Genomic DNA, 27469 nt, shown 5'->3' with positions numbered 1-27469 from the left:
AGGCACTTAGTAAATGAACAGTGTAGCTAGAAACTAACTATTGTTAATAAAATAATGTATTATATTTACTAAAACATATATGGCATGTTAGTGACTCATTTAGTGCTTACTGTGTGCTTAATACATATTGAAAATAAATATGAACTATTTATTATTTTATCTACCATAAAAGATAGATACTGCTAAATATAGTGTGGTTGAAAAAACTATATCTTGGGCATTTTCAGACCTGAGTTCTAATCCTGGCTTTATCAATTATTAGCTGTGTGACCTTGGGCAAATATGTTAATCTTTTTGAATTTCAGTAATTTTAGTTGGAATTTCTCTCAAGGATCTGCTATCAGTGAAGTCAGGGCAACAGTATATGAAGCAATCTGAAGTAATATATGCTCATTGTAGAATCTGAGAAATAGAAAAAATTGAAATGAAAATAATTTGTGATCGTACTGTCCAGACAAAATTATTGTTAATATTTTAGAATGTATTCTTCTAGTCTGTTTTCTGTGCATATGGATACTTTACAAATGCAGTGACAAATAAGTGTTTTACCAAATCGGGATTATACTTTACATATTGTTTATAACTTTCTTAAAAATTAGTAATACCTTATATAATGCCAGCATTTCCGTCTCTTTATTTTTCTGCCACATGATTTTTTAATGCTTAGTGTTTCTTGGATTGGGTATATAATTTAACCAGTTTGCTATTGCTGGACTCTTAGATTGTTTCCAACTTTTTTATTTTTAAATACTCTTATAAACCTTTCAATATTTAAATATGTTTTACATATCTCTGAATTATTCTTTCCTATAAATAACTAGAGATAAAACCCTAGGTACATTGGTATGAGCATTTTTAATGAAAACACCTATTGACATATGTATGTTTTGGATAGATACTACTTTCACGTTATACAAAATTCAAAAAGTACGGTGATAATAGGTCTTCTTTCTCAAGTGGACACTTAGTGCTCCTTCCTAGAGTCACTTACTATGACTTATTTCTTACATATTCTTTCAAACATTCTGTACTTGCCATTTTATAAGAACAACTGTTAAGAATTTGATAGATTAAAGTGGTGTGTGAAGGTGAACATGTTCTATATATTTATTGGCTATTTGTACTTTTTGTGTGAATTGCCTGTTCATAACCTTTGCCCATTTTTAAATTTAGATGTTCATCTCTAATTTTGAGAGTTCTTTATACACAAAGGTTGCAAACTCTTGTCATGTTACACTTTCCCTCAGTTTTCTAAAAATTTTTATTTTGCTTTACATTTCAGTGGACATTTTAAGTTTTCATATAGGAAAATCTAATTTTATTTACCTGTTTATAGATTCATTTTTACATTTATTTCTGATCTATTTAAAATTGATTTTGAATTCTGGTCAGAGATCATTTTATCCCACATGCTTTTTTGGTGGTGAAGTTGTTTTCCTATTCCCAACAGACTCTGATCTAATTCCCTAGTACCAGGAAACAATCCTAGGGAACACAGGAACACCAGGGAACACAGAAAATTAACACTGCCAGATTGCATGCCCTGGGTTGGACAATCAACTGTCCTGTGGGTGTTGGTGCCATCTAGTGTTGTAGATAGAAAATGAGATCTATGGAATACTCTATAATTGACCATGTGGAATATATTCAGTTGGGCAGAGAAATTTAGTGAGGTGTGGATATTTGCTTCACACTAAAAATCACTTTATAAAAGAATTTTGAATCTTGACATATTGCACTCAAACAAATGCTTAAATCATGCTATTATAAACATTACGAAATGACTTTAAGGATTCCCCCAAACCTGTGTACTTTAATGAAAACTTAAAGGTTTTTAAGGTTTCAGAGCCTAATGACTTAATTTTTTAACTCCAAATTGAAAAATGCTTTGGCTCTTGGAATATCTGTATATTTATTTTAGATTATAATACAAATTCGTTCTCATTTAATAGTATCACTTTCAGTTTCTTTCTGTGGATTTTAGTATTCATGTTTTAGCAACTTATGCAGAATTGTTTATAGATTCTAAAATGCTCATTTTTTGGGGGGGGCATTTTAACTTGTATTGTCATTCATTTTCTAAACTAAAGTATTTCTCCATGTCTTAAGGTTCAATTCAGTAGTTAATGTTGAAATGCTATAATTTAGTCCATAGAGGGCATTATATTACAGCATATTAAACCGTGCTGTGTAATACCTTTCAGTAGTGAGACATATGTTTAATTTCATAGCTCAGAAGAATTAAATTTTGAAATAAGTTCAAAACTACCCTGTAGCTATAGTTGTTTATTTAAAAAAAAAAATGCTGTTTTCTATTGCTGGAAGTGGAAATAACTATTTTAGCTATCAAGAACTGTATACAAGCAATCCCCAGGTTGGAGTAGTACTTTCAATCCAAATGACTGCCTTTTCCTACTTTATTTCTTTTTATCTCTAAACATTGTAAAGAAAACAAAGCAAAACAAAACCTGAGTCGGTCTGGGGTTCAGAAGAAGAGTAAAGAAAGAAATGGAAAAGGAAGAATCTTAGGAGAACTGGCAAGGGCAGACCTACAGCTTACATATTTCTGCCTGTTCCAAAATACAGCCTTCTAATGTCTGAAATCCTGCCACTTCGATACAAACCAAACACACACAATATTTATGAGAGGGTGATAGAGAAAAGAGTTTTTTTATTCTTTAGTAGGAATTGATATAGTCATGTAATTTTTACTAATGAGGTAAGTGCACTAAGAAAATAGTTATAATTTGAGATATGAGAGAAAGAATGGAGGAAATTTAAGAGCATGGTTAGGAGTTAGGGATATACTTGGGGATGTTTTCCTCATTGGTTTTTGTCACTTTTGGAGGAGGTACTTGGGATACGGACATTGAGGAGTTGCCAAACGTGAACTTTGAACAGTTTATTTCAAAAGTTTTGTGTAATGGCTGATTTTGATTTCAGGAAAAGGAGACTATCTCCTCCCCTCCCCCTTCCCAGCAATGTGCAGTAGGACTTAGAATTAGAGAACACTTTTATTTACCTGCATTATAAATAAAGCACTCTACTGTTTTCCCCTCCTTAGGAATCCTCTCTTTTAACAGGAGATAGGTTCCTGTCCCAGATAATCAAAGTGCTGTTTGACAAGTGGGGAATGTATCTGATCTATTTGAAAATTGTAATTGAAAAACTTTTTGTTAAATATTTGAAGGCAAACAAATAATGTCTTGGGGTTTTGGGGTTTTTCAAACAACAGATTATGTCCTTTATTTGCCTGTGAGGTTGGGATTTAATGTGGAATAGGACCTATAAACTATCCATATATAAGGTTTCCTCAGCTAGAGAATAATACAGCTATACTGCAAAGAACAGTGATTAGTGTGTGTATAGGCACTTCTGATTTTAAATTAAAGGTATTGGGTTATTGCCTAGAATTAGATGGCTTAATATATATCATTTCTTAGATGTGTTGTAAGGGTCTTGTCCCTTGTAGTTTGTTTATTATTTTTAGCATAATAAGGGTAAATAACACTTACATAGGGCCTACTTTTGGTCATGCACTGCCCTAAGGCATTTTGCATACACCAATTCATTTGATCCTCACAATAAGCATAGCCCATATAGCTTTATATTTTTAACAAATTTGTCTCATCAAAATTTCAAATTTAAGCATTTTTTTGCTTAGCTTACCAAACAGAACCCTAGTTTTAAAACTTTTCTAAGAAAGAAATGGGCAGAATTTCAGTTGATTTATATGAGCTAGTTTTTGCTGCAAGCTTAATAGCCTAAATTGCAAAGCCTATATAAACTGAAGAATTAGATGTCACTATGTAAAGTTGAACTTCCAGGGCTCCTGTTTTGCCTTTTTAATCTGCCAGGGGAGCTATTAAGTATATTTAATGTTTAGATGAATGGATATTATTACACATTCTTGCCCTCTCAGACTATTTTTTTAAATTGTTGAACAAGTGCCAGAAGATGTAAACAGTTTAAATAGTAAATACCCGTATCTCAAGAAATCTTTCTTCCCCCCTCTCCTGTTAGTGTAGTAATCTCTGACTTGAAACTCTTTGGGTGCTGTTTTTGAATGCTTTATTCTAATGCTAACCTATTTATTGGCCTTCAGTTTTACGGGATTCATTATTAGGAAATATTTTGTACTTACTGAATAGTTTGGGATTTCAACTGTTCATGGAGAGGCCAGATATTTTCAGCTATGGTATGACTTGGTGACAGGGTTCTCAAATATCACATTATGCAAGGGTCCATTGAATAAAGTTTAAAGTTAAATATTCACTCTTGAGCTGAGAATACTGGATTCTCTTTAAAAGTAGCTTTGCTTTATTTATGCTTACAGTAAGAGAGGTAGATAAGGAAAGAACTGAGTTATCGATATTCAGGCCAGTTCTGATATTGAGGATTTTGTAGGGTTTTCAGCCCACATGTTTCACAGCAAGTTTCAGGATATATATTATACCTATCTTAGTGTAGCTGTGTAGTGTTGAGCAGTATGTACTTTTGTACATAGGATGCATATCTTATACTTCGTCATATCACACATTTAAAAATATTTTAGGTGATTTGTCATTATATGTTGCTTCATATGCCTAGCCAGATAGTAGCATCCATTAAACCAGTTGTGGAACATTAGTAAAGATTAATATTCTGTACTGGAATTAATGCCGGTTTTATAAAGTTGAACAAAAATTTTAGAAATTCTGTACATAGATTTGTTTTTTGTGTATTTATCAGTAAAATTTTAGTTTGATCTTGAATCATTTTCCCAAGACAAATTGATATAATTAGCACATAAATATTTCTCCTCAAGCTAAGTCTATTATAGTTCCTGCAGTGGTGTCTAATAGATATTTATTGAAAGGTTGAGTTGGATAATTCAGAATAAGTGTATATTTGTAACTCTCTGAATTGTCATAATTGGAGAAGGAAAAATAGCATTGTATTAGAAAGATGAGATGGTTGAAATTGAATAAAAGCTTTTTTTTCTATTGAAGTAGCATGTATTATTAAATAAACATAAATAACTTGACTTTGTGATTCTCTGCTTATACCCTCAAAAGGGTGCAAAATGCTGAATGCTTTAAGGAGAAAGTAAAAAGAGACTCAGCATTTCCCAGGCTTGAAATACAAGCTAAAAAGCTATTCCAACTTTGCTATTGGTATGCATAATTGATAATTGTGTCTGGAGGGCAGATGAAATATTTGAAAGACTAGGGTATATCTGCTTTTCAATCTTCTGAATAGAAATTTTATTGAGCCTTTAAAATTATTATGTGGTGAGTAATGTGTTTCTATGAATAAGCTTTGCAATCAGTCCATTTTTTCCTTAACAGGTAACCACTGATTTTAGAGTTTTAAATGAAACTGAAAACCAGCGGTATAATTTACCAATCTCTCAAACAAAGCAAAGCCAAAAACCGTACATGGCCTCAAGTGTACTTCAAATACATTCGTTGGTTAACTGCCAAAAGAACAACCCTCTTTTCTTTCTTTTGGTAGGCTGCCCCTCCCCCTTGCAAAAGTAGCTCCTTTTGGTGTGAGCAACTAGCAAAAGACAAGAACAATAAACAGAAGGAAGGCAATAGTGCCTGAGTATTAGTAGCCTAGTTACAGATTGCACTGCGTCAGACTGCTCCACACCCAGAAGACGTCAGGTGACTTCAGCCCTGCTGCAGTTGTGCAGCAGAGGAGACTGCAGACTTCGGTAGAGGAAACGGATATTTCATGTCTCAGGGGGTAGATTTTTGCAGTTACAGCTTTTCTATTGGTATGCATAATTGATAATTGCATCTGGAGGGCAGATCGTGACAAGAGATGGACGGTCAGAAGAAAAATTGGAAGGACAAGGGTATATGTGCTTTTTAATCTTCTATTCAGTTTTTTTATGTGACCAGTAATATATTTCTATGAATAAGCTTTGCAGTTTAGATATATTCTGGATTGAAAGTGAAACCTATGAAAGCTTTAAGAGTAAAGGATTAAAACAGCTCTTTCAAATGTGTTTTTACATTTGGTTATATATGAGAAAATGTCATGCTGTTCTGTTTCACTGGCATTTGATTTAGGCTTCGCAGTCCTATATTTGATTAGGTTCTATTTAATCTTGCACATTTTAAACAGTACAGTTTTAACATATTTCATCTGTTGGTCACTTTGGTGTGATAAATCTACATAGCTATTTTTGTATTCCATAATGACGTATTTTCTGTGACTAAGTATTTTTTTAAAAGGCTGAGTTGGTATAGTTGAAATCCTATCCAAAGGTTTATAGGTAGCAAGGTACTGCGTTTGCAAAAGCCTGTTTTCTTTTGAGAATCTTATTGAGCCTTTAAAATTATTACCAGCCTCCTTTTAATTAGATTACATTTTCATATATCTTGAAATTATTAAAGTATATACACAATAATTTGTAATGCGTGTCTATATTTAAGGCACTAACCTTTGTCCTTGTAATAACCAATCATTGATCTTGGTCGTCTTTCCTCCCCCTTGAAAGCCTAGATCCTTTCAAATCTCAGTGGATCGTTGTGTAAGAATTTAAGCCTGTAAGTGGTAAAATGTTGACTGTAATGGATATTTTAAAAGTATTATGTAGATGTGCCATTAAAAAAAACCTGGTAGGCTATGTATATCTGGCCACATAATAATAAATTATCTTAAAAATTATTAGAGCTGTTAAGCAATCCAAATAGACACTCCACACAAGCAATTCTTTTCTGGCCACATTCAAGTTTTATAATTTTTTAAAAAGATACCCTTCTACAAAAATATTGCTAGCAAGATTCGTAATAATGTTTCTAAAAGCAGTGTATGGAGCTAATTATAGTAACCTTCATAATATCTTTTAAAAAAAATTGTTCAATAAGGAAATGTGGGGAAAAGGTGAGTTTAAGATTGAGTTCATATTGAGATATAGCTTAAAGATTAGAAAACAATACAGCTTTGGATTTTTACCTTTATAGTTTCTTTACATGTGAATTTAATAAAGAGAAGAATTTTTTTTCACCCTTCTGACCATTAGCATTATATATAAATGAAAGGTGAATTGATACACTCTTTTGATAAGTAAAAATAGTAGTGATAATACAATAAATACAGCTTTTAAAAATGAGTGAAAAGTTATGTCAGGGCCTACTCTGCAACTATTAAGGCTCTATATTAATAATTTAAATCTTAGACCATTTAATAACATCATAAGTATTTATTTGCTGAACTAATTTAGGGATATTTGGTGACAAGAAAAATTAAGATCCAATATAAATCCATATTGTACTAGAAATTTGTTTTTAGGTACTAACTGTAAAGTCAGATTTAGTCAGATGTCTCTGGGGAGCCTTCCTTTGTATGTAAGTGTAGTGGTCTAATAATTTTACTCCTTGTCTGGGGCTTTTTTACTTGGTAAGACTGTCTATTTCAGATTCATTGATGAAGTTATATTTTAGTATCTTATTTATCAGCAGCTAATTTTATTGTAGATTATAGGTTATAACTTAAATGGAAATCAGTGAGAAGCTGAAGCTGACATGGAATGAGTTTTTCCTCATTTTATGAAAAGCGTGTGACCGTAGAGGAAAGAATCCAATCTAGACTCTAGGTATATTTTTTAAAACATATTTAGATCCATATTTTTTTCTACTGCCCACCCTACCCCCACCTCATTAAGTGCCATGATTGCTACACATCCAATCATCCAATGGTGATGAAGTATAGTGGTTATAGTGGTACAACGGAAGTGAGAGATACTGATTTCAGGGTTTAAAATAATTTGGCTTGTTTTGTTTTGTTGTTTTTTTTCGCTGATTAACTAGTTTTTATCTTTCAGGCTAAAACCTATGTTAATAATTTGTATTTTTTACATATTTTCCATCTTGGATATTCTGTTGTTCTTAGCAGGATACTTAAAAAAAAATGAAATCTACGTAATACTTGATTATTGGGGTTTTATGGAAAGCATTGATTAAGCCAGCCAAAAGATTTTGAAACACTTAAAATAGGAAAGAATGGGTAGGTTTGGGGGTTTGGGTGGGGTGGAAGAATGATGTAACCACTAAACATAGTATTACCTGAGGTACTGTATAGAGCTTTCTGGGTAGGACAGAATGTTTATAGGACAGTAGTTGAAAGATAAGATTGGTGTAGTTAAAATATATAGATGATTTGCAAGATCTAGGTCAGTCAGGTTTCCTCAAACTTCCCTGAAGATGAGAATCACCTAGTGCTTCTTAAAAAACACAGATTCCTGTGATCATACCCAGACCTACCAAATCAGAATTTATAGGTGAAGGGTCTGGCAGTCTGTATATTATGCATCCTGGTGCAATTCATGTTATAATCAGGCAAATTTAGGAAATATTGATCTAGGTTTTTATGTTTACGTTCTGGTACATTTTGATTTTAGCCAGAGTAAGACACCCTGTTGAGTCTTAGTTTCCTTAGATGCATGATTTCAAGGCTTCCAGTTTTGATGTTCTGTGGTCCTATAAATGTACTGTGGACCAGATTGCAGAAGACATAGGGTTTTGTACTTTATGATAAAGGGAATAAAGAGCCTTTGGAAATTTTAAAGTAGAGAGTAATAAAATGATGGTAGGTTTGAAAGACTGGATGGGGTGCTGTGTGAAATAACTTGGAGAAGGACCAGAACAGGTAGCATGACTGTGCCCAGGCTTAAAGCACAGAGTGCCTGAGCTTGGCCTGAAATAGGAATGAAAAGGAAGTGACAGATTTGAGAAAGAAGGAATACTTGACATTTGACATAGATTTGTGGGACTAGGCTGAGGGAGGGACTCAAAGGATAACATGAAATTTCAGTCCCAGCAAGACATTGGCAATGCCAGTGCATTAGTATTTGTAGAAATAGAGCTAAAGTAGGTAGAAGTGGTCCCAAGTTTGGTTTTATAAACTTCAAATATGAAGTAATGATAGAATATCTCTCACTCAGAGAAATTATAGATTTAATGATAAAGAATTGGGAATTGAATGCAAAGTGAGACAAATGAATACTGTGAGGATACAGCTGTCCCTATTTATCTGTGGGAATCCATTCCCAAGATCCCAGTGGATGCCTGAAACCGAGGGTAGTACCAAACCTATATAGTACTGTGTTTTTTCCTATACATACCTATGATAAAGTTTTATTTATAAGTTAGGCACAGTAGGAGATTAACAGCAATATCTAATAATAAAATAGAACAATTATAACAATATACAGTAATAAAAGTTATATAAATGTGGTCACTCGTTTTAGGGAATCTCTCTCTCGCTGAAGCCTTTGTATAGGCTCCGTACTTTCTGGCACAACACATTGCTGTCAGTCGGAACATGTTTTCTGTTCATGTCTTCCACACACAAATTTAATGCCTTTTCTGCCTTAAACTGAGCACTTATCACACACTGTGGCCCTAACTTTTGCAGTTTGAGGTGTCACAATAAAACCAGCACAAATTTATTTTTCCTTCACAATTTCACAGATGGAAGATTTGGTCTTACCATAGATCTTAGCAACCTCAGCACGTGATATTTTCTCTTATTGAGAATTTTTTACTTTTTCATTTAAAGGAAGCATTTTACTTAAGCATTTTACATTTATTAAGATGTGCTTCTCTTTGGCACATCTTAATTGGCAGTGCCATATGCAGTGTGGATACTCTGGGCAAAGGGATGATTCGTGTTCTGGGCAGGATGGAGTGGAATGGCATGAGATTCTATCATGCTACCCAGAATGGTGTTCAATTTTAAAGTTATTAATTGTTTATGCTTGGAATTTTCCATTTAATATTTTTAGACCACAGTTTACTGTGGGTAACTGAAACCATAGATAAGACCCTACTACTGTGTTTGAATAGAAAGAACTGAAGATTAATGAAGGAAAGCCTAAAACCAAGATTGTGGGGATGTGAAGTACCAGGAAAGATCAGAAAGTTATAGTTCGGGACAGTAAAAGAAGCAGGACAGTATAAGGGGGAGAGAATTTTCAAGAAGGAATGAGTGGTTAAATACAGAGAAGCTGTTAAATACGAAGACTGAGAAATTGTTATGGACCCTGTTGAATTTTCGGAATATGTGCAACACTGTCCATTATTACTAGTACTTTTTAAATTAATTTGGCAGTTAACATGCTATAGGTGTGACCTTTGAGAGAAGTTTCTGTAGGATGGGTATAGAAATGTTTCTAGAATTAGAATTCAGTTGGACTATACCTTAAGACATAGTAGCTTTGGACCATTTCTGAAACATACTTCCTTGCAAAAGGTGTTGTCAGGCTCCCTGATCTTTGCTTTTGATAAGCCAGTTTCCATTTCTTTGAAAGTTTAAGGTGACTGAGTTTATGGGTATGGGTGTACAAATACACTGACATTCAGATAGAGCGGAGCCAGGGGTCTTGCTGCTTGAAATAAATGCCTCCTTAACTCCCAGGATGCCAAAAAATGCCCGAGAAGGGAACTTTGGCATTAACCAATTGAGAGACCTATTGGTTAGAAAAAGACCTCTGCTTTCAGTTCTAAACTTAGTTGAAGCCCCTTGTTTAGGCATTCATCACTTCACACCGTGGTTTTGGTGTTTATTTTTCACAGTGTTATGTGTTGGGGGGTAATATGGTATATTTTGTTCCTAATCATTTTTCTCCCACTAAATGGGGAAATACCTTTCATTTAAAAAATATTCCACATTGTTTTAATGGTTATAGTATTCTAAGTATGGACTACTAATTCCATACAATTAAATGTTCAAGTTATTCCTGAAGTTTTTGCAAATATGAACAATACTAAAATGAATATAATTGAACATAAATCTTTGTTTTTATCCATGATTATTTCTAAGTTGCTGGGTTATAGTGTTTAGGCATTTGTTGCAAAACTACCCTCCAGGGAGATTGTACAATTATTTTGAGCAATCAGGAGTGTCTGTCCTGAAACCTTGGCCAAGATTAAATATTATGTATGCATTTCTGATTATTTTAACTCTTTCTGAGAGAGCTGTTTTATCAGTTTTTAAGTAAATTACTTGATGGAGAACTAGGTTTAAATTTAAAAAGTAAATTTGCAAGTATTTTTTTCTACATATAGTTTAAAGTCTTGTATGGATAAGGAGAGTAATGGTGGAAATATCTTCTCGGTTTTGTTTACCCAAGACTGTGTACTCCTATTTCCTCACCAGTACTCCCAACTGGTTTTTCCTCTAAACCTTGTGTCATAACCAAATCAGTCTTCTCAGAGTGTTCCTCTAATTATAGCACTTAAGGGGTTTTTCTTTACTTTTCAATTAAAGTTTGTGCTATCTATCCTGGACTTTAAAAGGCATTCCATGGTCTATTCCCAGCCTTTATAATCCTGTCTCCCATTACTTTGTCTCCAGTCACATTGAAGATCTTGTTCCCTAAACATGCCTGTTCTTTGCATTTGCTTGTGTTTTTTTCTTTGTCTAGAATGCTCTTTCACCCATTTCATTTTGTCCAAGTTGTACTTATCACAAAGGCCCAGTCCTCCCTGAGGTGTTCACTAATCCTCTCAGGTGGAGGTAACCCAGTATTCCTCAGAACTCCCATCTCTTAGTTTTCATTTTGTGGCTTCTGTTACAGTTATTTATATGTATATCTTGGTTCTTTTTCTAGCTTGTAAATTCTTTGAAGGCAGGAACAGTGACTTCAACACTAGGTCTCCTCATTGACTGCACAGCTTCTCAATAAAGAGGCTGAGATCTCTGATGTTCAGCCAGGTTTACTCCTGGCCTTGAACCCTGTATACACATTCTTGGAAATTTTTTAAAATGTTTTTTTCAAGTGGGAGAAATAAGAAAAGGGATTCCCTACCTTACTTCTTCTTAAAGGAGCAGTTAAGTAACTTAAGCAACTTTTGTAAATCCAGAATTTTTAGATTATACCTGCAGACAAGGCACTTTATTAGTTTTTTTTTTTTACTAACTTTCTCATTGTATGGATAAGGAACCCAAGAAAACTAAAGAGATGATTTGTTCAGGACCATATAGCTGGTGGCATAGGGCCTTTGTTTTTATTTTACAATTTCTATACTTGAACAACGGAAGATAAAAGCTAATGACCCATGTTTTGATATTTTATTCATTAATAGTCTAACTGTGGCATATGCTATTGAACATGGTATAATATTTCTTTTGTATGGTCTTCACTCTACGATAAAAGAGTCAGTAATATGTTTCACTAGCCACGAAAGAAGGTAGGTGTTAGTTGTTCAGTATTGCCAAAAGGTTAAGCCTGGTGGGAACCCTGTGGCCAGGAGTATAGCTTCTCTTTGTCCTTAGGGATTGGATTACATGCTTGAATGTAGGAAAAATATTTAAGCGGTGAATAGAATTCTCATTTTGGTCTTTAGGTATCCCTTAGGTTACCTTTTTATTTACTCAGTTAATTCTATCTCTTGCTAGAATTTAGGCTAAAGGATATTACTAAATTTAACTTACCAGTGCTTCTCTTTGCATCTCTGGCGCAATATTCTGGGACCCCATTCTGTTTGTTTCCTTACTTTATCATTGATAATGCTGACTTGTGTTACTTGGTGTGTGTTTCTGTGTGTGTGTGGAGGGGGATTGGGTATTTATAAAATGTGTAAATATGTCTTTTTAAATCTGCTTCTTGGATTTCACATTTTAATCCAATCACCTCTTTGGCATTTATATAAGATTTGATAGATACTGAAATATTATTGTCTCTCTTTAAATACTCTATTACTACTATCTTATACTATGTAGCATTTACTTAATGAGTTCAGAGTAACTTAAAGATTAAAAAATGTCAAATATTAATGATATCCCTGCATATCTTTTGTTGAGTTTGGCATTGAGATTTAGGAATTTCTACTCTCAGACTATAGATTTGCTAAAATTCTGACTTTCCCTAAAAATGTGAGGAATTATAGCTGTTCTTTGTTGTTCACTCATTTGTGTATTTTTTCCACCTAAATAATCTCAAATAATTTAGATAATTCTGGTCAATGATATGAATACTTTACCTTGTTTCTTTATCTGTACTATTAGCCATTTATTCAGTGAGCATTTATATTGAGTGTGTACAAAAGGTGTATAAGGTTATAGAAGTCTTAATATAACTAATTTACCTACTAGTGAAATTCATTCTTTCTTGTACTAGTAATTTGCTTTGAGTTTTCTCCCATTCCAGTTTATTAAAGCTTTTCAATTTTCTAGAGTTACAGTGTTTTCTATTTAGTTTTTATTAGTAGAAAATAGGATTTTGAGCAGCAGTTTCCTATTTTTAAGGTTTGGTACCTATTTCTTGTAATGCTTGGATGCCAACAAGAAGTAAAATTTAAACCATAGTATATTACACATTGAACTAATGTATACTCTAATTTTAGGCTTTCATTTGTGTAATTCTTGACTCAATGCTAGTAATTTAAAATAAATAACCACATGCTTACCAAAATTTATCAGTAATTTAAAATAAATAACTACATGCTTACCAAAATTTATTAACAGACTTTTTATAGGAAGAGTCCTTACTTTGACATCCTTCACAGCTGAAGATTGTTAAAGTTTGTGCAGGTAGAGAGAACCATTGCTTGTGATATGTACATCTAATGTGCTTAGAGAGAACATACTTATTTAGCTTTACCTTAAAATGGAATTAACTGCATATATGAACTTTCCTGTGCAGGGAAAATTATGGTTTGAGATTGGAATTTTCTTTGCTGTATTTTTTGTCCTCTTGTAATAAAGCTGGAAATAGAATTAGTAGGATTAAAGAAAGTATTAAAAATTATGTGAACTAATTTACTCTATTGGTGAATTTAATTAATTTATTAATGAGGCATATGTCGTGGTTACCGAACCTCATCATTCTCTATCTCAGAGAAATTTGAATTATCCTTAGAAGTAACTAACAACCACAGGTAGTTTTTACCTTTCTGCAATATATTAAAACATTTTCTACTTAAAGATATTTAATATAGGAAAAAAAGACTACTTGAAGGGAACTCAAATTTCATAGCTAATAAAGGATTTGATAAAAGACTTTATTTTGAAACAAAACCAACAGTTATGAAAACAAATTTTAGTTTATTTTTAATGAAACTTAGGGTGTAATCACAACTATATATAAGTTCTGACAATGAACTGAGGATGAATCAAGTTTTGGGGCTTTTAGAGTGTAATTTTTATCACAGAATTATTTGGTGCCACAGAATAAAATGGCATCTTTTACTTAATTTCACAGTGGATCATATATGATGTCCCTTTACAAAAAAGGTTCAAGGGTTTTACTAACTTTCCTAGTGGCTTCTCAATCTTTTGATTAGATCTGGTTGAAGTGCCTATTGGATTTTTTTTGGAGTAATTCTTCAATATCACCCATAATGTTAAACTCATAAAATCCTGCATTATTAGGAAGATTTGCAATTTTGCATCATCATTGATTTGTGTTGTTTTATCTGGATATATCTATATCTAGTTATAGTTTTCAATATTTATTTTCAGAGTGAGACAACTGAAATAGCTTCTAGGAAATAATTTGCAATTTAAACAGAGCATGATTTATTCCTATCATTGAATCTATATTACTGGAATTGTTGGTGTATGTATATAATTCTGCTCATGGTGTTAGTAAATTGCTACTCTCTTCTCAATTATTGAAATTGAGATTGAGCCCAGTGGATGTGGCTCAGCGGTTGAGCATCGACCTAGAATCCAGAAGATCGCTGTTCAGTTCCTGGTCAGGGCACAACCCGGGCTCGTATCCCCAGTCAGGGGCGTGCAGGAGGCAGCTGATCAATGACCACTCTCTCATCATTGATGTTTCTATCTCTCTCTCCCCCCCCTTCCTTTCTCCGAAATCAATAAAAATATATTAAAAAAAAAAAACTTTAAAAAATAAGTTGAGATTGAAATACTATTTGGGATCCTCAAGTAAGATAAAAAGCAAACTTGAGTACTACCGACATATTCCTATAAATACAAAATTTTGTATGATGGAAAGAATGAGACCCTCATGGTCAGAACTGAATTTCAGTCTGTAACCCTGCACAATTTATTTAATAATACTTCTAAGCCTCAGTTGCCTCATGTATAGCGATAAAAATATTTTATAGGGTTGGTATGATTAGCGGTAATGTATACAAACTACTTGCACAGTTCCTTGCTCAGAATAGGGGATTAATAAATTATTATAGAAAAGTCAGGTATAGAATTTATGCTAGTTTTACATAAAATGTTTTCCTCTTAGATGTGTGGTGGTTGAATTTGACCAACCCACTGTAATGTCAGAAGTAAGGGAAGAAAGCTTTAATGATGAAGAGACAAGGATCTGAAATTGTGTGTATCTTTCAAAAACTCTAGTTACAGGAAGAGGATATGACCAGGAGAGATGCTGGTTCGCCAGGTATTTGAGAGACTTTGTAGCAGTGCTAGGTATCCGTCAATCTGAAACTTGCTAACTGAAACCAAGTTAGCTGTGCTTTCAGAGAAAGTTGAATTCACGTTAAAAAAAATCAGAGGGTTAAGCATTGCATTTAATATTAGATTGCCCTGCTTCACTTTATCTCTTGATATAGCATCTTCATTTCCACATGTGACAACATCTCCTTTCATTTAAACTAACTTGTTAGGTGGTTATCATTTTCCTAATTTTACATACGGGAAAACTAAGTTCAGTGATCTACTCAGGGGCATGCTGATGGGAATAGAAGGAAGAAATGGACTTGAGCTCTTCTTGTCTTTGCAGAAGGAGTCAAGCTTCCACTCTGCACAGATCTTTTTCTGGATCATCGCCTGTCATTTATTAGCCAAGTGAATGCTTACTATGTGGCAGTAAAAGCTTACTATGTATTGCTATAAATGATCAACTCTGAATTCTCATCTTTCTTGGCAATTGAGAAGAATTTGACTTAAGCATTGCGATTCCTAATAAATACATAATTATTTTTTAATATAAAGATTATGATTGTGAAAAACAACTAAATTTTTATTATTCTAATTTATATGTATTTGTTTATTAATTTTCCTACTTAACTGCCTTAATCATTGTTCACCTGACTTTGTTAAAGAGAACTTAATACTTGCTTTTCCTGCAGCCATTCCTTCCCAGTATTTTTAAGGACCAACTAGTTCAACTTTTTTTCCCCTGCTAGACAAAATTTTTTTTTTATATATGCCTTTATTGATTTCAGAGAGAGGAAGGGAGAGGGAGGGAGGGAAGGAGACAGAGAGAAAGAGAGAAACAACAGTGATGAGAGAGTCATTGGGATCAAGCCCTCAACCCAGGCATGTGCCTTGACTGAGAATTCAACCTCGATCTCCTGGATCATAGATTGATGCTCAACCGCTGAGCCACACTGGCCAGGCTAGACAAAAGATTTTAAAGTTGAAACTTGACTTCAGGATATTCAAGGAAGAAATTCAATAAGAATTTGATTTGAGGCAAAATGTAATTGGATGACTTCTGTGTGTACTAGCACACAGAAGTATTTTTAGCTGTGGCAGATGACAGTTTATGATTACCAGATGTAGGCAACTTTTCTTACTCTTCCCTGGGCCAGAAGTTTTTATTTTGAAGGAAAGTTTGTAGTGTACTGAATTATTTTAAATTAAAATTTTAGTTGATAAAGATACTACAGCTCTGTGCATGGCACATCACAAAACAAAAATTTTCCACATTTTTATTTTGAAAACAAAAGTGGGCAATCACTGTTTTCTAAAAGGCAAAAATTTAATTGGTCAGCATTATTTTAGTAATCTGTAAGCATTGCCCACAGCTGTTAAGAGGAAAGACCACTGTTAAATTAATGTTAGATCTTTAAAAGGATTTTTCATGAGCATTTTATATAATAGTGAAGTTGAGGCCACAGTAGATTACCGTGCACGATTAATGCTTATTCTGCAGTATAGAAGGAGACCTGAGGAACCATGAAAGATTAAGCTTTCCTTTTACAAGCCCTGTATCTTAATTTTGGTTTCTTTAGAATAAAGAGGCCATTAAACTCTTCACTCATAAACAGAACTGATGAGTGATTGCAGAAGACTCCAAAATTAGCATTTTAGTGACCCAACAGTTTATTTAAAGATGTTCTTTATGTTAATTTGAAAATATTATAGTCTTTAATTAAAATGTTTTTATCCCTAAGAATAATCTGGCCACTATTTACACATTATTCTGACAGCAAATATTGAAACAGATAATGAGAATATAAAGATGAAAGGCACATATAAATCCTTAAAAATCTGCAAGGAGATACAAACCTGTAAAACAGTATTTGCTGTAAATTATCTGAAAGCATTGTTATTTGTTATTTAATAAGTGTAGATATCTGAAAATAGTTTAAATAAAACAAATGTTAAATCCAAAGCATAGAAGCATTTTTGAATAAATTAATTAGAATTAGTGTATGCCTTAAATTGGCATAAAGTATGCATTCATTCTAATCAGTAATATCACTGAAAGTTTAGTTGGTTCAGGCTTTGTGCTCAGCTCTCTGGATATGGTAGGTACTTTAAAAAAAATTTTTTTTGTTAAGTGTATAATTCATTGATTTTTAGGATGGTCACAAATTGTGCAGCCATCATCATTATCTAATTTCAGAACATTCTCATCACCCTCCATTAGGAGTCATTCTCCATCATCACACCTTCCAGCCTCTGGCAACCGCTAATCTACTTTCTATCTCTATAGAATTGCCAATTCTAGATGTTTCATATAAACAGAATCATACCGGCTGTGTTACCTTTGGTGTCTGGCTTCTTTCACTTAGCAAAATGTTTTCAAGGTTCATCCATGTTGTAGCATGTATCAGTACTTTATTTCTGGCTTAATTATATTCCATTGTGTGTATATACCATATATAGATAGAATTAGATACGGATATAGTTATATAGATACAGATATATAGCCCAGTTATATTCTATTGTGTGGACATTATATATTCCTCACCAGAGGATATGTGTGTTTTTTCTTGTTTTTATTATTTTTTTTAAAAATTGATTTCAGATGGAGAGGAAGGGATATGAAGAGAGAGAAACATCAGTGTTAGATAGAAACATTGATTGGTTGCCTCCTCTGTGTACCCTGACCAGGGATTGAACCCACAGCTTGGGTATGTGCTCTAAAGTCTGCAGCTCCACCAGGACACCCCTGAGGCTTCTGTCAACAAGGCTCTCAGGGTATTTGCTTTGATTACTCTCATAGAGCTATTTACATATTTTCACACAATATTTTGGGCTTGCATGTATGTTTTTCAGAGCTCTTTCACTTATTGACAGGACCTTATTTCTAGGGAACCATGTGATAGGTGGAAAGGAAGTAGTAGGTTAGGGTTTGCTGTACTTTCATGCAGTTAAATTCATTTTAGGCTTTAATCACTGAATAATGCTAGACTATATACGTGACTATTTCCGCATCAGCAACTTTGGGGAAATTTACCTGATTCAACCCAAAGGCACCAGAATTATGAACTTAGTTATATACTGTTAGAATTTTAACTGTCAGCTAGATCTAAATATTTTTTAAACTAGCAGACAGTGTACTCTCTTCCCAGTAGGAAAGCCTACTGGGAAAACCACAGTCATGTTATCAGATTCCTGAGGAATAGAAGGGGTGAATTTTTCTAAGTACTGCAGTAGTAATTCATTGGAGGGGAACAACTTAAGATGGCATAGAAGGGAGTAAAGAATCAAGTTAAACTCATCCATAACCTTGCTTACTATTCAAAGATAAAAACTCCATTTACTAGATAACCTTTCATATTTCATAGTTATACATGTTTAATTTTTAAGTGGGATTATACTATATGAATCTTGTTGTAACATTGTTTTCATGTAGTTTGGGCATGTTTCTATGGTAACAGAGCTACGTCACTGTCTTTAATGGCTAGGTAACATTCTTTTGCATAGATATATCCTAATTTTACTTGAGCAGAGTGACAGGGCTTTTAAGAGATGTTTTCAACAACTTGATTAATTATAGTTTTCTACTTTGGGAAAAATACCTATGAGGTATATTGGAATAGAGCTCTTCTTTTTGGGTTTTAACTGTAGGTGAAGTATTCACATTAAAATTTTTATGTCCTTTATTAATTAACCTTCCTGTTAATTTACTTAGAGCGAGTTTCTTCTGGGCTTTGTGATTCATCTCACATGTAGTAATTATCTGCCTGCACTCTCCTATTCATTATGCATGCAAATATGTGACATTTTGAAGAATTTTAATGTGAAGAATTTCAATTTGGCACCATACATAGAGAGTATGAGTTTTATCAATAGGAAGCCTGTTAAAACCCATGTTCTGTCATTTATTAATTAAGATTAATTTATTCCATTGGATTAAGAGCTGGGTCTCACTGTTTTGTCTGAAAGCCTGCCTCATAGGGCTTTGATAATTGAAAGAGATAATGTATAGTCTACAAACAGTGTTTGGCATAATGTCAGAGCCCAGTAAATACTCAGGAAGTAAAGGGAGGTGTGAAGAATGTAGATGAACCACCTGGAAAACATTTCTGAAACATCAGGCTTAAGAAGTGTGTAGCTTTTCAATCCTTTTTATTTTTTAGCTTCTCTCACACTGTTGCCATAATGATATAGTTTATAAGTGCTTTAAAAAATTATAGGAATATGAATTTATTTTCCTAAAGTTTTAATAATGTTTGACACAGTGTTTCTAGGAAGGTTAATTTTAAAAGACTGGTATTAATAAAAAGTATTTAAGCCTCCCTTAAAAACCTAAATCTAGAAAAGGAGATATTTTTAAAATTATATTTGGCACAGATAATACAGCAATAAAATCTCATTGATTTGGACCCACTGACTGGGAATTTGAATGCAGGACTGATGTGTATCTTCCTACTAACTGTGAATCCTGTTATTTTCTGAAGGGAAAAGAAAAATCATTTATCTAATGCTCTATTAACTGATGATAAAATTGAGGTCCAGAGAAACTGGAGACTTATCCAAAGTTATACAATTGCAGAGTCAGTCCTAAGATGTAGATCTCTTGAATCCCAGGTCACTGATATTTCCTTTCACCACATCTATCTATATAGAAATAATCAGCTAATTATAAATAATTCTTTATCTAGGCATTGAAACTGTTGGGACAGTAATTCTATTATATTAGGCAATTTGATTAGACATTAATATATGTTGTGCATACCTCGCAAGTTTAAAGTCATTTCATCTCCTAATCAGGTTTTACTGAGTAGTTTTTAATGATGGTAAGGAATAGTGAGGAAATCTGCATTTATTTTAACTTGTCACCAAAAGTAGGGATGTTGAAGGTTAATAAATGTTTTGGAGCACTTTGATAAAGACATTTTAATAAAGGGGCATTTGTTTATATAAAAATAGATTTGAAGTGTACCTTACTTGCTGATTCTTATAGTTCTTCTCAACTTTTATTTGCCGTATAATAGTGAAAGCTCAGATAACTTTTAAAATTCTTTTCCATGTGGCTTATAAAGTAACATGTTTATTATATAACACAGCAATATGATTAACTTACAAGTAAGTCGTAAGGTTGAAATTTTCTTTTTTTTTCTTTATATATTTACTATTTAAATACCTGGATAAGAAAGGTGATAGTGATTGTGGTGGCATTCATAATAATAGTAATAATAAAATAACAACAAGTGATAACCCTGATGTTTACTAAGAATTTATTACATGCTGTGTACTACATTAAGCACATTATGTTCATTATTTCATTAATGAAAAATTTTGTTAACTCATCTCACTTCATCCTCACAACACCTTAATAAGATCATTCCTATTTGCATACACATTTTATAGATGAAGAAACTGAAGTGTAGATGGATTTAATGGCTTGCCTGAGGTCACATAGCTAGTAAATTTATAGAGCCAATGTTTGAGTATAAGTGATTGAGCTCCAGAACCTAGACGCCTTGTCTCTCTTATATAAGCCACTCTTGTGAGGCACAGAGGGAGCCTCCTGGGAAAGAATTATGTTACTGAGGACTATCTTTATAATTGCTTTTCCTACTCTCTCACTGTACCCTGTACCCTGTATAAAAACACACACACACACAAAAACTACATTAACTGTTAGAACCATTGCTTTCAGAGACTTATAATTAGGCCTGCACCTTTAGGTTTTCTAGAGCCTACCCATCCATTCTTCAAAATCCAGCTCAATTTCTCTTTCACAAAGTTTTTAAAAATTTCCTCCAGTTTTTTTCCTTTTCTGAATTCTCACAACAGTGCAGTATTTCTTTTATAATTTTTAACATTGTTTTTATCTGTCTTACCATCTTCCTAGAATTTTAGTGTTTTAGAGTTGGATAGGGCTTAAAGAAAAGTTTGCCTGTTTTGAGGTTTCCTGATTCATTCTCCTAGGTTGAGTTTCTTGAAAAGTATTAGTTCAGTGTTTGCTGAATGTCAGAAAACTATTAGCATTGCTGTTATCTCTTTATTCAATATGACATTATTCACGATGCCATTTTAACAGCATGGATGCTCTGTTTCAAGTTCTGGTCAGTTCACAGTTGTGCTAGTATATTGGTCAATGGTAGAAACTAGTTGAATAGAACAAAACTGATGTAGATGTCTTAGGCAAGGTTGTAATGAACTTGGAATGGGAAAAACTTAAATAGTAGAAATCAGAGTTTGAAAATAAAGCTTTAAATCATATATAGAATGTTAAATTAGTATTCAAATCAAGTCATATATAGGAGAGTGGAATAAAATCCTCTGGAAACATAATAAATGTTGTTGAGCCCCTGCTATGTGCCAGACATTGTGATATGCATTTAAAATATCTTATTTAGTACTCACATGATCTATACCAACAGGAATCGATCATGGCTTCATAAGAATATCTAACATTTTACAGCTCACATACATAATTTCCCCTACAGAAGTACCCCTAACAGTAAAGGAAAGTCAGATACCTTAGATGACCTGGGGATCAAGACCAGAGCAGCCCCTAGAAACGTGATTCCTGTCACCTTCTTTATCTTAAAAATTAACAGGTATTTAAAATTATACTCAAGATTATATCTGTATTTATTTTACTATAAGAGTGTTCCCCCTCACCAATTGTTTGCAATACAGAGAGAGATGAAGTATGTTTTGCTTGTGAATTCAGGAGCCCTTGGCACACTGCAGAATTCTTCCTGGCTTGTGCATAACCCAATCTTGAGACTACAGGTCTATGGTTATTTGATCCCCATAGTGGCCCTGTGACCATAAGCCAAGAGCAAAATTGCTAAGTTAGGCTTTGTCTGACTCCGAACTATTAATAAACATTATATAACAGTGGAACACATTTAGTTTTCTTTTTTTTCTTTGACATCTAAATTTTTATGGCATTATATTTATCTACTCCTAGAAGGAAGTAGCTTTTCAGGTAATCTGAAGGCCATTTTTTTTCTTTTGCTTTGTAGGAAATTTTTGTTTTAACATTAGCCAGGTTATGTTACAATTTTTGTTAAGTTTCTTAAAGAGCGATCTTTTAAAAGCAGAGCTGTGAAACTTGTGTATTTTTTAGTAGTTTTAATTTCTCAACATTTTTGACTTAGTGATTTCTCTGCAGATAAATATATTTTTGTGTTACTGAAGTATCATGCTAAAACTTTTTTCTATTTGAATAGATATTGTGTGAAGATGAAAACCTCAAGATGATTTTTAAGAAAAATTGTTTTGGATTAGAAGTCTGCTATGCTGGGCTTGAGAGATTTGATAAACTTTTATAACCAGAATGATTTGGACATGTAGGACATAGATTTGCATGAAAAACATTTTATAGTAAATAGAAATACATATTCTAATATACAACTCAGAGTGGGTTTAAAATGTAATGTTAACCTTTAACATTTTAGGTTTGGGCTTTACCTATAGACCTTTCATGTATGGGGGTGGGTGGAGCAAATATAAATGTGCCAAATTCAAATGATTAATGTTCTAATTTCAGATTTCTTCTTTTTTAATTTTTAGTTGTCGACCTCCTCTACTGGAGAGACATTAAGAAGACTGGAGTGGTATTTGGTGCCAGCTTATTCCTACTGCTTTCCTTGACAGTATTCAGCATTGTGAGTGTAACGGCCTACATTGCCTTGGCCCTGCTCTCTGTGACTATCAGCTTTAGGATATATAAGGGTGTGATCCAAGCTATCCAGAAATCAGATGAAGGCCACCCATTCAGGTGAGATGTCTGGAAAACAAGGCGAACTTTGGCAACACTATAAACAAAATTTGTATTGAGACTTCATTCTACTATCTGTAGAGTTACAGGCATGGATTTTTTACTACATAAAGATAATTGCAAATTTTTGCTAAAAACCTATACCAAAAGCATGTGCTTTTGAGATTTCTTAAAGGTCATTTTATAGGCTCAGGATGGAAAAGACCAGCTTTATATATATCATTAGTCTAACTCTACTACTTAGTAGCAATATTTATTAGAAGTGGGTGTTGGTTTTCTAATTTTACTATATGAAAGCAATACCCTTTTAACATGGTTAGGATTGGTGACAGTTATATTGCTTTCATTTTATGCTATTTAATACTAGAAATACCTTTCTTTCCAATAGTATGTTCATATTTTTTTGTTACGCTTTCTCGTCATGCCTGTGTCTTTTCTTACCATTCCTCCTCTGTCTAGTTTTTTCTTCTCATTCCTTAAGGCATGAGTTTTGTATTATCCTTTGGATAGCTCCTTTATTTCAGCATCTCCTTGTCTCTAAACCATCATCTGCTTCCCTTACTTTTACAAGTACACACACCAGCATTATGTATCTAATTGCTAAATGGTACAAACCTTAGCTTGGGTCTTCTGCCTCACTGCATGCCTAGCATGTTTTTCCACTCCTTTTTAAAAACTGGGATATAATTCACATAAAATTCAGTAATTTTTTTTTTTAGTATATTCACAGAATTGTACAAGTGTCACCATCTAATTCCAGACATTTTCATCACACCAAAAAGACATTTCATACGCATTAGCAGTCACTACCCACCCAGCCCCTGACAGCCACTAAGTCATCATGTTTTTAAATGAGTATGTAACTACCTAGAACATTATCCAGTTGATGTTAATCACAAGCTTAAATTGGTTTTCACAATTTACAGGAAGAGACTTACTAAATTATTTTACTTATTATAAAGACTGGTAATTTGTTTCTCTCTAGCTCTCTCTTCATATTGAAGTAATACTGCTACATACGTTTGGGTGAGAATCCCACATTTACTTAATGGCTCTTGTGTGTCTGGCCTTTTACGTACAGGCAACTCTACGAGATAGGTGGTATTACTCTGTTTCACAGAGCAGGAAACAACTTGGAGTTCAGTAACTTGAAATTGCAGCTTCAACATGGCATTTTACAAATCATAAAGGAATATACTTTTTAATTAGTTATATTGGAATATATAAAAACATTGTCATGCCAAAACTTCCAGATTATCTACAGTATAAATTATATTCATCGTTGAATTTTAAAGACAACTTTTGGGGGGAAAAACTAGTAATTTATATATTTTTTTATTTCCTTAGAAACACTTTATTCTTAGCTAAAGGCTAAGTCATTATAAAGTAAATTCAGCCAACATGCCAGTTTAAGCCTGTTGGACAGGTTTTCCAACTTTTTTAGTCGCACTAATGAAGGTGACATCATGCAGTTTGTATGTAATACCTGTGGTCACTGGAAAAGAGTGGTGACAGTGCTAGCAGTGCATTAATATCACATAAATGCCCGTTGAACGAATTTAGGTATCAATAAGATGTCATTGATGGAGAGTGCTACCTTTGTGCCTCTGGCCCAGGCAGCCAGGACAAAATCAGTGGTACAAAGAAGCAGAATACCAACCAAAGTTGTATCCGCCACTTTTCTGTATTTCTCAAGACTGCATAATAAATTATTGTTTATTTAAGGGAGATGTGAATCTCAGACTATTTTTAACTCAATAATTTAATATTTGTTCGTTAATAACAACAAACTGTGTGCTAGACTGTTGTGCTAGTAAAGATATATTCCTGGTCTTATCAGTTTATACTCTAGTGGGAAAAATATACAGGTATACACATGTCCATATTTTAGGGCTGGATATGGTAAATACTATAAGAATAGTACAAAAGAAAGCATTGTTAGAGTTACATAATAGGGTTGTGGGAAAGAGTGAGCAGAAGAGGCTTCATGTATGGGTGGGGTTTGAGATGGGGCCAGCTGATTGGATATGATATTACCAGGTGAGAGAAGCATTGTGGATTGGGAAAGCTATGACCAACAAAGGCATTAAGATTAAAAAATGTTTGATCAGTGGTTCATTTTTGGCTGCAATATAGTGAGTAGTGGGAAATAAGGTTGAAAAGATTTAGGAGGGCTCTGGTTGAAAAGTCGGAGCCATGGAATCACAGAATGTTTGAGCCTGAAGGGATTTAGGAATGTCTGTTTCTCTAATTTTATACAGAGTTGGAACTATGACCCAGAGAAGTTAAAAAGCTTTTGCAAGGTTACATAGCTAGGCAATAACAGATGTCCTAACTCCCACTTGTGTACACCCTTAATAGCACTATTAAGAAACTCAAATAAACTAATCTGCCATTGGCTGAAGGGACTGGATTAATATAATGACAGATCAGGGACTTGTTTGGAGACTGATAGAATATTCCAGTTTGTAAATAATGAGCACTTAAACTCCGTCATGGCGTAGTGAATATAGAAATGAGGAGACGTATTTGGGGTATATTGCAGAGGTAAACTATGGAGAAAAGGAGCTATCAAAGAGGAATGTTATTTTTAGTATAACTAATGTCCACTGACATGGGCAAGCGCCTGAATAAGGAACTACTTCCAATAGATTCAGAGAATGCCTAGCACTTCTGATTTCGTTCTACTTTGCCAAGATAAAATGGCTTCTTTTGAAATAACTAACGAAGCAATTCCTTGCATTTTGCAGACTTGACTTTTTCCCCCCAATTAGCGTTGTTTTCTTAAAGTTAACCATTCCAGCAGTCTCAGTATAGATTAAGGCATCTAAATGGACAGTAACTGCTGTGTTTTGCTGGGGTTGCCACTATACTTTTGACAGCCTTTCACAGTCTGGGGATTGACATATTGGGCAGTTTCCCCTAAAGATTAGGCTGAGAGAGTGTAATATTTGGAAATGAATAGGATCTTTGTTAGGAAAACTTGATGACACAACATGATGTCAACTTGAAGAAAAAAAACAAATCCATGATAATGACTACCATTTATTGAGTACTGTGTTGTGTCTGTGTTAAGAATCCTCATGATGATCTCCATTTTATAAATGAGGAAACAGGTTTAGAGGGAAGACTAAATAATTTTCCAAAGTTGCACTGCCAAGTAAGTGGCAGACCTTAAGATTCAAGGTCAGATCAGTCTGGCTTCAGAACATATCCTTTTTTCTGTGCTCATCAGCTGACAGCATATGTCAATGAAATATCCCTTGCTTGGCGAATTTTAACATTGTGCTTATTGGAAACAGAATGCTTTTATAGTAAAATATTTTATTCATGTCTTCTTTTACAGATATGTAATCACTGAATGCAGACATCCAGGGAAAATCACTCCAGTCAGTGACAGTTATGGTGTGTTTTGTTTCTTAGGGCATATTTGGAATCTGATGTCGCTATTTCTGAGGAGCTGGTTCAGAAGTACAGCAATTCTGCTCTTGGTCATGTGAATTGCACAATAAAAGAACTCAGACGCCTCTTCCTAGTTGATGATTTAGTTGATTCTCTGAAGGTAAGTTAGTTTTTGCTTTGCATTTTTTACATACCCAGAATTTAATCAAAAGAGTTAGCGGGGTCATTCTATTTTTCTGTATTGAGGTAAATGATAAAGACGTAAAGAAATCATGTTACAGTAAACTTGGGTCTCAAAATTCAGAATCCAATCAGATATTTGAGATGGAGGAAAAGTACTTTCCCTTTTTCAAGGAAAATAAGTTATAAATTCATACTTTTGGAAATCATAAAAATTAAAAGTGAGAAAATTAAAGGGAATTTTGACGATAAGAATAAAGAGTAATAGATTTAATACCAGATGTGATTTAATCAGTTTGACTTTGTTTTAGAATCTGTTGCTTAGTTTCTTACCTTGTGTGTGATACATATACACACATAAGCTATTTCATATCTTGGGCTCTTTCTTGGCATGTTTATTCTGGAGGAGCTTTAATATTCTGAAACACCTCAATTAATCTTCAGTTGGTAATTGTTGGAGGTTTTTCTTTAGATTTTGGATCTTACTACATAGCAGCTGTTAGAGTCTCACCTTGCAAATGAACTCTCCCAAAGTTCAACAGACTCAAACCACTAAACAGTCATGTAACATGAGCCCCAAGCACTGGGGCTTTAGGGAAATTAGTGCTTTTTCTTTACGTAGAACTTGCCGTTTGTGTTTTGTGTGTTGTTGCCTGTGACTGCTTAAGACAGACTTGTTTCCAAGCTAAGCCTGTGTAGAAATGTACTATAGTAGTAATTATCATGGATATCATAGCAATAGGATGATTGGGCCTTTAGACC

General features: G+C 33.6%; 1 protein-coding gene across 2 annotated transcripts in view; it reads left to right on the top strand.

Moving 5' to 3' along the window:
* Window positions 1–27469, top strand: part of RTN4 (reticulon 4) — a 56414-nt gene that overhangs the window by 19986 nt on the left and 8959 nt on the right. For both annotated transcript variants that reach the window (XM_087823565.1, XM_087823566.1), the window contains 2 exons: window positions 22918–23125; window positions 26549–26687. In XM_087823565.1, the coding sequence (XP_087679691.1) occupies window positions 22918–23125; window positions 26549–26687 (347 nt within the window). The remainder of the gene's footprint in view (window positions 1–22917; window positions 23126–26548; window positions 26688–27469) is intronic.

Source organism: Miniopterus natalensis, chromosome 13 (assembly GCF_054644295.1).
Source record: "Miniopterus natalensis isolate mMinNat1 chromosome 13, mMinNat1.hap1, whole genome shotgun sequence".
Taxonomy (NCBI): Eukaryota; Metazoa; Chordata; class Mammalia; order Chiroptera; family Miniopteridae; genus Miniopterus; species Miniopterus natalensis.
This window is presented reverse-complemented; position numbering and strand designations above follow the sequence as displayed.